This window comes from Vanellus vanellus (genome assembly GCF_965231255.1).
Source record: "Vanellus vanellus genome assembly, chromosome: 14".
Taxonomy (NCBI): domain Eukaryota; kingdom Metazoa; phylum Chordata; class Aves; order Charadriiformes; family Charadriidae; genus Vanellus; species Vanellus vanellus.
The window spans coordinates 13,448,708-13,462,812 of NC_138919.1; the positions used below are offsets into that span (position 1 = coordinate 13,448,708).

Sequence of the window (14,105 nt, forward strand, 5' to 3'; positions counted from 1 at the left end):
GAAGTGACCTTTGTGGCTGCGCAGCATCTTACGGAAAGAACAAAGCTCTCCTCAGCAGCACTGACAAATTCAGAGCTAAAATGTGACTCAGTTATTAAGTAGAGGCTGGTTCAGCAAAGTCCTTCAAACTTTTCTGCTTCGTGGTCAACCGACCCATCCTGAGCACCTACACATAACGCCACAGCAGGGAAGCAAATCCCGGGTCTTACTTCCACTGCTGACCAGGATTTTGTTGGTCTGGGAGCGGGTTTTTGTTTTCCTTTCCCTTTGTCCCTCTGCCTCATCTTTGTCTCAGTAGTAAGTTTGCTTCCTAGCCTGGCTTTCTGCAGCAAAGGACGCAAATCTTTGCGAAACTCTTGGATTAAAAGCATTCACTTTAAAACATTACTTAAAAAAAAAAAAAAAAATCTTAAAATTAAAATTATGAAATATCAGTTGTTCCAGTTGTGAGCGGAAGAGCCCCAGGCCCTTTGCCATGGCTGCCACCTCTGCTGAGCTTCCCCCAGCACCGGCCGGGCCGAGGACAGGCCACCGGGACGCGAGGGACCCCCTGGATGCGATTAAGGGCTCCCGCGCAGTGTCAGTGCAAAGCTGGCAGAGGAGGAGGATGCCCAGCGGGGCTCTCCTCCAGGCGCTCGCCTGCCCCAGCAGCTGCTTCGGCAGCTGTTCCTACCAGTTGGTGGCTGAATTTTACAAGATATCTGTCTGTAATTAAAAAGCAACAATGCTTTGGCAGCCGTTATAAAAACGCATCGCTGGATCGCATCCCACGGGGAGTAGGAATACGGGGAGACGCAGTAGATGTGACCACGTAGGACTTTCCCATTTCTAAACCCCTCGGATTATCTCCTTAACTACTCTGCCAAGACCACCACCGGCATCCAAACCCAAGCTCCGTTCGGCCTGGTTGCGGGTCAGAAACGCTCACCTCCCGCCTGTGCCGCTCGAACCCGCCCTGCGCCAAGACATATGGTCGCAAGGTGCGCGGCGGTGTAAGCGCAAGGCTCGGAGAGCCGCAGCTTTGGCGGGGAGATATTTTGAAATGCGGGTCTTGCGCAAGAAGATTTTCTCCGTTTGGAGCACGTTAAGGCATTGTGCTTGCGCCAGCGAAGCAGCACACCCAGGCTGAGCAGAGCCTGGGCCAGCTGAAGCTTGGCACGGGAGGGAACGGGAAGAGGCCCCCGGGGAGCAGGTTGGCGCTCCCCGAGCCGCTGCCTGGCTCACAGTCCCGGTACCTACCAACAGCAGCTGGAAAGCTGCTCCAGCCCGTGCCCGGGCAATGCGCTGCAAGCTGTGCGAGCTCCAGAAACGGCCTCAAGTGGCACAAAACCTTCCGCAGTAGACTCTTTCCCTGGTCCATATGGAAGCCTGGCTATGGCAGGGAGCTGTGGCACGCTGCCGGAGGGGGAGGGGGAGGGGGGGGAGGATGCTCTGGAGCAGGCAGGGACAGGCAGGGGCAGGGGGGACACGCTCAGCCACGTCTCCCCTCTCACACAAACAGGGACCGAGGTGGCTCTGTCTCGCCCGATGACGCCGAACGCCGTGGGATCCGTGCCATGCGCTCCAGTGGAAGCAGAAATCTAGCTCCAGTCTGCAAACCGCCGCACACATATTTGTAAACCATTGTGTACACAGCAGATAAATGCTTAATAATCATGATGACAAACAGACCTCAAACCCAGAGGCAGCTTCTTTCGGGCTTAACTGCATCAGGAACAGGTCGCACTGAGCAAGAGCCTCCTTTTTGCTGGGACCTCTTACAGGGGAAACAAAGCCATCTAACCGCAGCCACGGTGAAACGACGGCAAACCCAACAAATGATAAATCAAGCCCGTGGCAGGTCAGAGCTCAGGACTTCACCCGCCAGCCAGGCATGCCCGTGCTCGCACGCTAACGGGGACACCGCCGCACGTGAAGCTCCGGGGCACCACAGGCATCGGCAGCCCCGACCTGCGTGCACACCAGGGCGCAAAGGTGCGCACCCACCTCGGAGCCTCTGGCCACGTCAGCAAAGAAACTAATGCAGGAGGAGGTTAAATTCCCCGTTCACGGTGTCCTGCCAAGCTGGGATTAGAGTTTGGGACTCCTGGCACCCACAGCCACGATTAATCCGCCGAGCGTTTCCACCCCCACCCCTCACCTCAGCCCCCAGGTAGTTTCTGCGTGCCGGGCTGCGTGTGGTGGTGTAGCAAAGTCTTCTCATCTCCATCAGCGTCTGCCTTTCCCTTCCACGCTTACTGGAGCCCATCTACTCCTCAGGGATCAGAGGAGAGTTAGGCTGGTAGGAAAATACCTTTCCTACGTAAACCGCGCGTTCTGCCATTTCCCTCTCCGAATTACACGGCGTCACAGATCGTACGCCCTCTAAACAGAGGGTCTTCAGTTGAGGAACAGATCTCCATAAAGGCTGGGATTAAGGCCCCGCACATTAGAGAGGAAAGAGGTAGGAAAAATATGCTCCGTTTAATTACCCAAGCCATAACAACATTTTACTATTTTATACACGATTCCTGACAAAAGTGGAAATGTTATTTTCCACGAGCGTAGCTGCTGGTTCTACTACAAATAAATAGCGCAGGGCGCGCTCACCACGCGAGAGATGGAGGCCATGTGTTTTCGTTAATTCTCTTGGCAGAGAAGCCCGTGTAGATTTTGGACTGCAGCTCAGGACTGGAACAGGAGAGCTGGGGTGGCCAACATACATCACAGCAGACTACATTTGGCCCAGGTCCACTTACGAGCTGGTCCAATACCCAGTTTTATCATCCTAATTACGAGCAGATTCCCAGCTCCCTCCCTCCCTCGCAGAGGCATCTCGAGCTTCGCCCTCTTCCTCCTCCCTCGGGCTGGTGGAAATCAGCAGGTGAATCGCGGCCCTTTGTCTGCTTTCGCTGGTAGACGAAGTTTGGCCTCTTTCATTTTCCTTTTATCGCAGCTTCTTTGGTGCGGATTAAAATAATTGATATTGATAATGTGATCTGCCCCCCGCCCCTGTTCCCAATTACTCGCAGAGGCTGGGGATCCTGCGTTATGGATATGACAGGAATGGTCTTAATTAGCCTTCTGGGCTCCAGAACTGATTCTGGTTTTGATTTGAAATATTTGGGATTACGCAGGCTGACTGTTGTGGGCTGGGGTCACCGGCGGAGCCGGCCGGGGGGTTGCGGGGGGCTCGCTTTGAGCTGCCTTTTCTCTGACTGCTGCCAGGTGCCCGGCAGCACACGGAGCAGAGTCCTCGCGCTGCTGGGAGAAAAGGAAGGACAAGTTACTGCAGCCGCCTTTGTGCTCAGGATTAAGAACGGCAGCACCGACGGATCTTTGCATCCGAAGTTTTACTCAAAACGAAGCAGGACACCGGTGGTCCAACAAGAGCTAACTGGGCGGCAGCCTTCACAAAGGGCCCCCCTGCATCCACTGGGTGAAACCCCGTTAAAAGTAAATGGTGATGAAATAAAGGAGCATTGAACTGGAAAAGGCAGATACGGCTTTCTGGACCTGCAGAATTCCATGTCAAAACACGCGACCAGTTAACTCGGTCACAGGAGCGAAAGATGAAGGTGTCAGCACCTGGGAAACCGATAGATTTTTTTCCTATTTTGGAAAAAGGCATCCTCATCCTGTAACAGGACTGGTAACGTGGTCCTCGGCACTCAGGTGCAATTCCCTTCACTCAAGGGTGGAAAGACAGAGGTACTGTAGGAGCGTCCCCACTTCCACCGCTCAGCGCGCCTACTCCGTAAAAAGTAATACACAGGCAACACCTCGGAACGTGTCCTGCAGGTCGGCGAAGTCAGGTTGTGTCAGCTTTAATTGGAGGGGGAAAATGGTTTCCAGATGCGACGAAGGTCCGCTGAGAACGTCACCCCAACAGTGCATCCCCAGGGACCAACAGCTCAGGCCTGCTGACCCCAAATAACCGTGGGGTTGAGGCACGAAGAGGTCCCCAGGTCTTACCGACATGGGACAAGCGCGGCGGAAGGCTGAGACTTCGCAGTCTCGTGCTAACAGATGCAGCGCGCTCACCCGCTCGTTAGATGGGCACGGATTATGCATCAGAGGCGTCACAAGGCAGTGTGCCATTCTCAGTGGCTGCGATGTTAATCTGGAGGAGGGAATATTGCTTCAGCGCCGCTTCCTTCCTCAAAGCAGGGCTACTCGCCCAGCGGAGTGTCACTGTACACAGCAATTTCTTTCTTTTTTAACACTGTTCATACAAAAGGCAAACGCAAAAATATAGGTAAAAAGAGAGGGGAAGCTGAGCTCCCTCTCTCCCTAATCAAAGAGGGGACAACACTTGGAGCCAGAATACAAACCACAGTTTATAATCAGAATGCAATGTAATCACTGAAACAGATGTCGAAAAGATAAAACCGTATAATTCTGAATTGCCGACGATTAGTGCTCGGCATCTTGGAGAGCACTGAGATGCTCTATTTCTGTCTACATATGGCTGCATTTTGGAAGCGGAAGCAGAGAGCATTCAGCACGATGCTACAGGAAAGTCCTTTCTGTTCCTCTCCTGTAGAATTTTTACAGAGGGAGTTCTCAGCAGGGCTTAGGTTTGCTCCTGACGCAGTCCATGATGGTGAGGGGAAGGAAGGAGAGAAATTGGTCTTTTAAGACCGTGGTTGGGAAAAATAGCATCACCGAGCTGGCGCACGGACATGGACGGTGTTGCCAGAGACAGGCTATGATAAAGAAAGAAAACACGGAGAGCTGCCTGGCAGAAGAGAAAAGGTTAGAGAACATTTTTCTACCAAAGTAAAGAAGACGAGAGAAATCAGTTCTAATGTGCAGATCGCTCACCTCATAGTGATAATCCATGCAAGTTAAGTCTCTCCAGCAGCGATCTCCTCGAATTTTAATCAGCCCCTGGGAAAAAAAAAAAAAAAGACAAAAAACCACAGTTACAAAGGTATTATCTCAAGATGCCAAATACTCCGCTTCAACTACAGTAAGAGCCTGTAACGGCAGGGAACAGGGAAGCGCAGAGGCTGGGACAACTCCCCGGAGACCGACCACATCTGCACCCCAGGCCCAGTCGTTCTCCCCGAGGGAATATAATGCAACAAGAGCTCCAACATGACTCCTTCCACTGCCTGTTTACCGAAAATCTGACACAAAGTCCTTGTGGAATATGCCACATCACTTAAAGGGTGCTGGAAGATGCTTTGCCTACAGCCCAGTCTCCGCAGAGCGGCTATGAGCAGCCCAGTGCTCCCAGCACTGGCTTCCAGCATTGCTGGTACGAGGCGGGGAGGCACAGAGCATCGAGAAGCCATCGGAAAAGCCTGAAAAGCAGGCTCTGCTGCTGGGACGTTTCCGTATAACAGACCGAAAAGTTACCCGCAGACCTAAATTTTAAAATCCGGAGGCAATTCTCTCCCTCTCGCAAAGCCACCTCTGCTGCAGACGGAAAAGGCAAGAGCGACGCAGACTGGGATGGGGACCCGGCAGCCTCACCAGCCCCGAGCTGGATGCGGAGATGCAATCAAAGTAATTAGAGAAACAAAAGAGGAGAAGGGGAAGGAAGCTGACAGATCTAAACACAGATGAATGCGCTAATGACAGGTCTGCTCCACCTTAGGTTAGAGGTTGGCAATGAAATGAGCAGGTATCAGAGGTTGCTGTGCAATGATATTTCAGGGCAACAAGAGGGTGAAATTTCCAAATCAGTGGGTCCATTCCAGGGCTGGCAGTAATATTGGGATTAAATTTCTTTGCCTCAGTGATGAAGAGTAAAAAGGAATCAGTCGTCCACAGCGGGAGAGACACCTGGCCGGGGATGAGCCCGCTAGCAGGGAGCCGCGCAATCAGGCTGTGCCAGCCCCAAGGTATGCGGGTCCAGCCTGACGCGGCTTTGATGTATGGCGGAAAGGTCCCTGATTAGGATCACAATATCCCAAATTGAGGAAAGCTTCACTAGTCAAAAGGTTGAACCAGCTCTATCATCTGCATACAATTAAGGGGGTATTTGCCTACCTCTGACATTGCCCCTAATTATAATGTTCCTGCCTGCCTTAGTCGAAGAATACAGGGAGTTTCTGTAAGGACCCATGGTGGCTGCACCAGGAGCATCCCGAAGCTTCTTTACGTTTGCAGTAGGGAAGGTTTTCAAGAAGAAACCAGTGACCTTTCAGCGCTAAAACGTGAGAGCTCAGAGGAGGAGGGGATTCCAGCACCATGGCACATCCCGCCTATCAGTTCCAAATTGCTAAAAAAAAAAAAAAAAAAAAAAAAAATCTTCACTTGCAGCATTAAAGTTTAGCAGGCTTGGGGCTGAGGAAAAATTCCAAATTCCAGTTAAAGACCCTGCAAAACTGTCCAGACCTCATAAGTAAATATCCAGAAATACTCAGTTCCCAAGACCGCACGTGGGCTGTGGGACACCTGAGCGCCCAGCGCTGCTGAGCGCGGAACGGCGGCACAGAGCAGGGTCTGGCAACTCCTGACCGATACAGAAGGAGTCAACTGGGAACGATTATTGACCGTCTCTCCTGATCCAAGACGTTAAGGCAATCCGATGGAAGGATGGAGTAGCTGGTTTAGAAACCAACAAAAGATGTACTTTTCCACCCAGCAAATCATTGACTTTCCGGGAGCCAAAAGTGCAAATGCGTTAAAAGGGTATTAGACCCATTCCCAGAGGACCGGTTCGGGGCAACTTCAGAACACAACCTCCTCCCTGGAAAGTCCCTAAACCACTTGACTGCCAGGAGCTGCCCCATAAGATCACTTTGCGTTTTATATTCCTCCCCAAGCATCTGCTAATGGCTGCTATTAGAGACAATAGGAGAAGTTAGTTGGACCTTGGGCTTAACCCAACATAGACATGCTTAAGCAAACAAAGATCCACAAAAATAGTTACAAGCTTATCTGGCAGGTAAACTAATAGGAAATAGGCATCCTTCTTGGTCTGGGCCTTATAACACCTTGATGTATGATGTTTAGACGTATATGTCTTCGTGAATAGGGGTGACCCCAGTGGCCTTCAACAGTGCTATTTACAGCCTTAAACGATACCTGTTATCAGGCACCTTGCTGAGGTCAAGCAGATTTCACCCACGCTGTTCCCAATTATTTTTCCTTTTTTTCCCTAGTCATAAAACAATGAAGTATTTTTGATGCCAATGCTAACTGAAGAGGACAGTAAACAGAAACTATTACATATTTTCAAAATCCGTGAATCCAAACAATTTACATCCTGTAATTTTTAGCCAAGAATAAACCTGGAGAACCTGGTAGAGTTAAGGCAGTAAAAACCCAAACTCCTCATGGCACATCTCATGGAGTAGGACGGAAATCCCCTCCGGCAGGGTGATTTTTTACACAATACCACCCCGTGGTACGAAGAAAATGCCAGATAGACAGCACAGGCCCCCCACGGGCTCTCGGCATCAACTACCGGCTGCGGGAAAAGCATCACCTCACAGAGGCAAACGCCAGAGATGCAACAGAGCAAAGTGACACCCCCATAACCAGCAAGGAAGAACAAGGAGATACAGTAAAAGGTAAGCGTTATTTTACGGAAGTGATTGATAAGGAAGAGAGCAATAAGGCAAAGGTTTCTGCGGCGTCTGATGTGGCTCTGCACAACACAAGAAGGAGGAAGGGTACCACAGCAGCGCGGTGCACGCTCCGTCCCCCCAGGGCGGGCAGCCCACGGGATGCTGGTACCCTGCACGTCCCTGCTGGCCTTCAGACCTGTGAAACTCCCCGAGAGCCATGCTGAAGCCTGAGCATCGGCCCTGCCAGCAGCCTCCGGAGGAGAGAGGCACCTTCAAACCTCGCGCATGCTGTCGTCTTACGCAGGTTGCAATGGGAACAGCTCGGGGTGGCTCCGTGCACAGCCGAGACGGGTCCACGCCAGGAGCTCAGAGCTAGAAACACCCTGGCCCGGGAGGTCTGCGTGGCAGCAGCAGCATGAAAGGGACACCCCCCACCAGCACCACCGCCGCCACCAAAAAAAAAACCCCAAGCAGAGCTGGTCCATAAAGGCAGAGATAAAAGCAGGACGGATGCAAAGCGGTATCACACAAAACCAGCGGGATGGGAAAGCAGAGCGGTGGGGACCGGTGGCTGCTCTGCAGTTTTACTCTCCAGCGAGTTATTCAGCAGATCCCGTCACTGTCCTCCGTCACTCTGCGAGGGCTGGAGCAGGGGAGGCAGGGACAAGACAGGCTCGCTGTCAACAGTCACGGCTTCATCTCCCCCTCCCGCATCATCCGCAGCGCACGCTGCCCCTCAAACCTTTTCTAAAATTACAGGATACGGTGATAGCATCTCACAGGATATGCCGCAGCCGGTGCCCTGTCAGTGGCAGGACAGACGCTAAGAAAGGCTCTGTGCAAGAATGCTGGAATATTAAAAAAGGACAGCTATCTTGATGACCTTCCCTCCCACCTTGCCCAAGCTGTTATCAAGCTCTATTGTTCAGCGGGAATAATTAAAATGAGCACACGATAGAAAAGCATCACACTGAAAACCAAAATCTTTCCTGCAATGAGTCACGAAGGGAGTTAATCACATTTTGTTTACTACAAAGCTTTCAAACAGGAAAGTCACTTAAAGCTCTTAATATCAAATCTGTTTTTCAGCACAGAAAACTCCCACTCGCGTAATTAGGAGGCATTTCAAGTCATCTTTACCCTGCTGCTGCCTTCAGGTCCACTTCCACTCCCACACCGGCATGTGAGATTTCCAGTTTTCAAATGAAGTTGGACCAGGAAACAAGAGCATGCCGTGCACGAAAATCTACCTGTCCTGGAGCTTCATCTCTGCTGAGGAAGACCATGAAAGGAGAACGAGCCATGGTGGCTTGCTAAATCATCCTGCTGTGCAGAGTTGTGCATCCCCGGGTACGGAAACACCCAGGACAAGCTCTGCATCCCTCACTGCTCCGTGCTCGGAGGGACTCTGTTTTTACACACTCTCCCTTCATTATTTGGCTTCTGCTGACGTTATTGGAAGTCAGCTCCTGTTCTCTTGAAGATGCAAACTTAAGTTTGAGAAATGGTATCTGGGTTCAAGTGAGCACAGGAGGACAGAAGGTTGGGGGGGAAATGGGGATGCCCACATCTGCTGTGGAGTTTGACATGCACTGGATTTCTTTCGGTCTGCTAACAATTCCCAATCCATTGGCAAGATTTCTCTGTGCATATGGAACTGGCCTGGGCTCCACAGCTGCAGCACATTACGCTGCCATACCACAGATCAAAGCCCAGGGAAAAATCCCCATCCCCTGCTCTCAGACAGGCAGAGGCTAGCGCATCTCCGATGGACCCCAACTGTCGTCTTTTGGATGAGGAGAGGACCTGCGAGAGACCAAAAGGAAAAGGAGCCAGAGGGCACACGCATGGGACAACCCCACGAGACTCCAGAAGACCTGGAAGACCCTCCTCTCATTTGGACATAACCTACAAACATCTCGCAAGGAGTATTTGGGGGGCAAATATTAAGCAGAGTTTGAGAGGTGAACAATACGGACAAATTAAACGGAAAACAAGGGAAGGAAAGAAATCACTTAGCAGCACTTTGGAGAGCAGAGCTCACAACTCCGAAATCACATCTCTAACTGCTCCGTCCTGCAGCACACGGCAGTCAGGTCTCACACCTCCAGCTCCCTCCCGGTAGCACGGCCGGAGCAGAAGGGAAGGAGGGAAAGGAAACAGCTCATCTTTAGGCTCTCGTGCTGCACAGCATTTCGTTATAAGCATACGGTTGAAACGGAGCTCCCCAGATCAGCTTTGGTGGGATGGCTTTAAGAACAAACCCGATGCTTTGCTGCGTTAAGGCTGTGTTGGAGGCAACACCCGACTGTCAGAAAGACCGGGATGGAGATGTTTTAACAAAGGACTTTGCTGTTACTTTGGGGGGGGGGGCATTTTTTGAGAGTAGGATTTGCCTGATACCTTCAAAGCCCAAGAACATATAAAGGCATTTAGAACGTTCAGTAGCTCTCAGGCTGCAGCTACCACAAACCTGTTGTACCAGCCTTCTCTCACACGTACAAGTTTCTAGTTTTTGTAACGAGTAAGTTCAGGGCTCAGGACACAAATGGAAAAAAAGCAACACTTGCAAAACCCTCTTCTTATTTTCCAGCGTCTGGTGCTCTCCATGCCGAGCCTGGTCCCTTTCCATCCCTCCCAACTTTAATCTCTCCCTGTGGTGTTCAAGCATCTTCAGGTACCACATGTTTTTGGAGACAACATCAAAATTGATCCATTAGCTCAGAGCTAATTGATGCTGGCAGATGTTGGCCGTGCTTACAGGTAGGCAATAAGCAGCAATATACTTCCAAGGGCAGCCGCTGCTAACTCCTGAGAAACTGCTGCCGTACGTGGGGCCGGGTCCCACCAGCCCCTCTTTACTGAGCACCCGAGCTCTTTATTGAGCTCCAGTTCCCGGGTGACAAAAAAATGATGGGGAAGTGTTTACCCGCCGCAATTCACCTTGAAGACCAGACCGCACTTCAACGTACTAAACCATCCCGGATTTTATGGCCTTTTCTGAAGCATCCTGAAGATAGGAGTATAATAAGACACCATGACGATGGAGAGGAAAGCCTTTCTCATCCCGCTTTCAGCTCCTTGTCCAACGCAACCATCTCCCTGGCTTTTTATTAAACTTGCGAGGTTAGGCTGCCCGCGCAGCGGGGGCTACGTGCCAGCTGGTAACGTCATTACCGCTGCACATCACACAACACACCGACCCCATTTCACAAGTCTGAGACACCGAAGAAATATTCCAGATCCCAGGCGATACGAAGCAGCACCCGACGCCACGCCGCACGCGGGTATTCACTATTCGCACGGCGATAGCGCCGAGGAGTTAATGTCCCCAAACAGGACCCGCTGCGGCGGGATGCTGTACCAACGCAGAAGGAAGCTGTGAGCCCCGCAGGTGCCTCACAGAAGCATTTAGGTTGGAATCCATTTAGGTCGGAAAAGACCTTTAATATCATCGAACCCAACCAGAAACCGAACACTGCCACGTCCCACTAAGCCACGTCCCCAAGTGCCACGGCTACACGTCTTTTAAATACCTCGCGCCAGCCAGGAGCACCCGCTCCGGCTTCCTCTGTCAATTCAAGTCACTGCTGTTACAAGAAATCATTGCTCTCGTTTATACACGTTTTTATATTATCCCAGCTTGGCATAATGCACTTCATATTGTCACGTGGCAATGTAATAATTTGGGAAACACAGAAAAGATGTGCTATAGGAAGGTCAGCGCACTGCCTTGTTTCTCATTTTCTAAATTCCAAATAACTTGAAAAGGATTTTTTCTTTTTTTTCTCTTTTTTTTTTTTTTAAGTTGGCAAATTTAGGCATTTTCTTCCTCATTCTGAGCTAGCAGAGCATTAGCTAAAAACTTGAATCCTGCATTTATTTTGATATAAGGATTGGGGACTAACAGGCAGGAGACAGGGATTTTTGAAAACATTTTTTTAATTTTTCCCTTTTTATGATCCGCTCTAATCATCAGATAGAACGGGGGGATGGGACGGGACGATGACAGTAAAATGGCTTTTAAAGTCTATTTTCCTTTCCCAATGACAAAGGCAAATGCACGCTCACAGGCTTACAACCCCAGGAAAAAACCAAGCAGCCCCAGAAAGGCCGGCTCTGTTTGCACACTGGGGGTGGGTTGAAGGGACTTTCAAAGCCCCGCGTATCAGAAGGGAAAGGTATTCAGCAATACAAATTAAATATAAGCTAAAGGGAAGGAAACAGGTGGCTAAGTGAACCGGCAATTGCCCTTTCACCTCCGTGGCCTTGCTTTGAATCCGGCTCTACCCAGAATTATTAAATTCATACTGATGGGAGGGTGGCTACAAAGACACCGGGGTTTGATCGTGTCGGCCGAGCCGGTGGCAGCCAGACCGTGCGCACGAGCCCCTTCCAGTAATAAGGAAGCCCGGCCCGGGGAAGGGGAAAGTTGAGATCTTTGTCATATTAATTTACAGCTGACTGCGGCTCCGGGCCATTCTGCGCGCTCAGAAATCTCCTCGCGCTGCTGTCCGCATGAGAACTATAAAACGTTAACCCTGGATTGAATTAGCATCCAGAATGAAATATGCGCTCAATACCTTCCCCCCTACTAGGTTTGCTCCCTTTAGGGCACGGCTGAGGAGCGCGGGGGAGGATGGAGATGCAGCACCTGCCCGTACTTCGAAAACACCAACCTCCGGGGCTCCCGGGCTCTCACAATTAAAGCGCATTAAATTCACCAGCCTTTTTCACAGGGGAAGGAAAATTACATTCAGGACTTTCTTTTTCATTATTATTTTAATGGTGTTCAATAAAACGCCTGGTTTTAATCACCAGAACCCCTCCGGTGCGCTTTCTGTCCGCCCTGCTCTGCGCCCGTACGGTCACATATAAACGGCATTTCCCAAACTCAGCCGATGCGCGCCCTGGATACACCGCAGGTGTCACGGATCACTTTTGTCACTGTACTTCTATTTTATTTGTCGGCTATAGGTAAGATATGGGCTATGTGGAATAAGACACCATTTCGCCTCCTGCATCATCACTACCGTTGACAGCTTGCTACAGCGTCAAAGGAAAGATGACCAGGCAGTCACTCGAGCAGATCCACAAGCAACCAGAGGGAAAAAAAAAAAAAATATATATATATACGTATTTCCCAGCAAATTCTTAGCAAAACCCACACTGCAAAACTTCATCCTCCTGCCTGCTGCAGGACTTGACCCAGCCAGCAAGGCACCAAACCAGCCCCGTTTATAAACCTCAGTTTGCCTGCTGAAAACTAGTTATTTATGAGTAATAAATTATCTTTCAAATGCAGTAGATTGTCGAATACGTTTGTAAGGTTTGCCAACTGGCAGCCAGGGAACCTCGGGGATGGAAATCAAAATCACCCCTTCGCTCCCACTGAATCAATTCCAGTCTCGCTTGATTGAGTAACCTCCCATGCCCCCTCTCTTTCCCCATCACTGAAAGAGTATCCAACAAAAGGGACTTCAGGGGAAATTAAGCCATAGAGAGAAAGTTTACCAACAGCTTTTGATTTCTACATTTCGGGAGTTTGATCAAATTGTGGCAGAAATCCCAAACCTAAGGCCACGGCACACGGTGGCACAGGGGACGTAACACGGGACTGGACGGCAGAGCCGAAGAGGGATGCGAGCTGGGCAACCGCCCGCTGCGTCCTCCGAAGACACCTCACTGTTCGGTTTTAGGGCCCTGAAATCTGAATTTGCCCTGTGCCATGCTGGGGATCGCCTTCGCAATTCCCAGAGAGGATGAACATGTGAAGAGAATGGGTCCTCACTGTTCTACTGCATTTTTTTGGTGAGAGGAGCACATCTGGCCACTGCTCCTTTTCATGGTCCCATCCCTAGCTCCTGCCGTTAGGATTACGCTAAGCACTGACTCGTGAGGACTGCCCGGTCCCTGCTACCACCGGCAGAGGCTCCGTAAAGGGAACCCCCTCCCTACCCCCTCAGGACCTGCCTCAGACCTTCTGGATCTGCAGAAGACTCAGTGTGGGAACCATGCGGATCCATCCCAGGAGAGGTGGAGAGGAGTCCTTCCACTGTGTCCACCTCACAGCCACCACAGACAATGAGGGTCAAGAAAGCCACCTCCAGTCCCCCGCCTCTGAGGGTCCTCCACCCTCTGCTGCCCACCTCACAACCCACCTGGATGCAGCTGTTGTCCCACCTAGATGCAGCTCATCCACCGCAACAGAGACGAGGGGGAGCATCCTCTGGGCAAGGTCCACACCAGTCTAACCTCCAGCTCCCCCAGACCTCCTGCTAAGCTCTCACTCCACCTCTGCCCCACACTGATGGGCACTGGCCAGTCTTTGACCTCCAGCTTTACTTCAGACCTCTCTTTCTCTCCTTCCCACCTGTGTTCACTCTCCTTTCAATTACCTCTCTGATTAGCTGATCTCCTTCTAATTAAACCTGCCTGCAAGCAAAATCCACAGCATCGCCCTCGCTCCCTCTCCACCATCAACTCCACCAGCCCCATGTTCATCCCTGACGCCCCTTCCCCAGCAGATGAAGCCCAGGCACAAGTGTCAGGTCGAGAGCCACCGCGGACGCACCCTCGCAGGCAACTGTTGAAGGC

The 14,105-nt window shown here is 51.1% G+C and overlaps 1 protein-coding gene across 1 annotated transcript in view; it reads right to left on the reverse strand.

Annotated features, from left to right (window-relative positions):
* The window catches only part of LMF1 (lipase maturation factor 1), a gene marked incomplete at its 5' end in the record, with an annotated part of 207,559 nt that overhangs the window by 118,185 nt on the left and 75,269 nt on the right, over positions 1-14,105 (reverse strand). Inside the window, one exon of the mRNA XM_082490667.1 lies at positions 4,807-4,872. Coding sequence (XP_082346793.1) covers positions 4,807-4,872 — 66 coding nt within the window. The remainder of the gene's footprint in view (positions 1-4,806; positions 4,873-14,105) is intronic.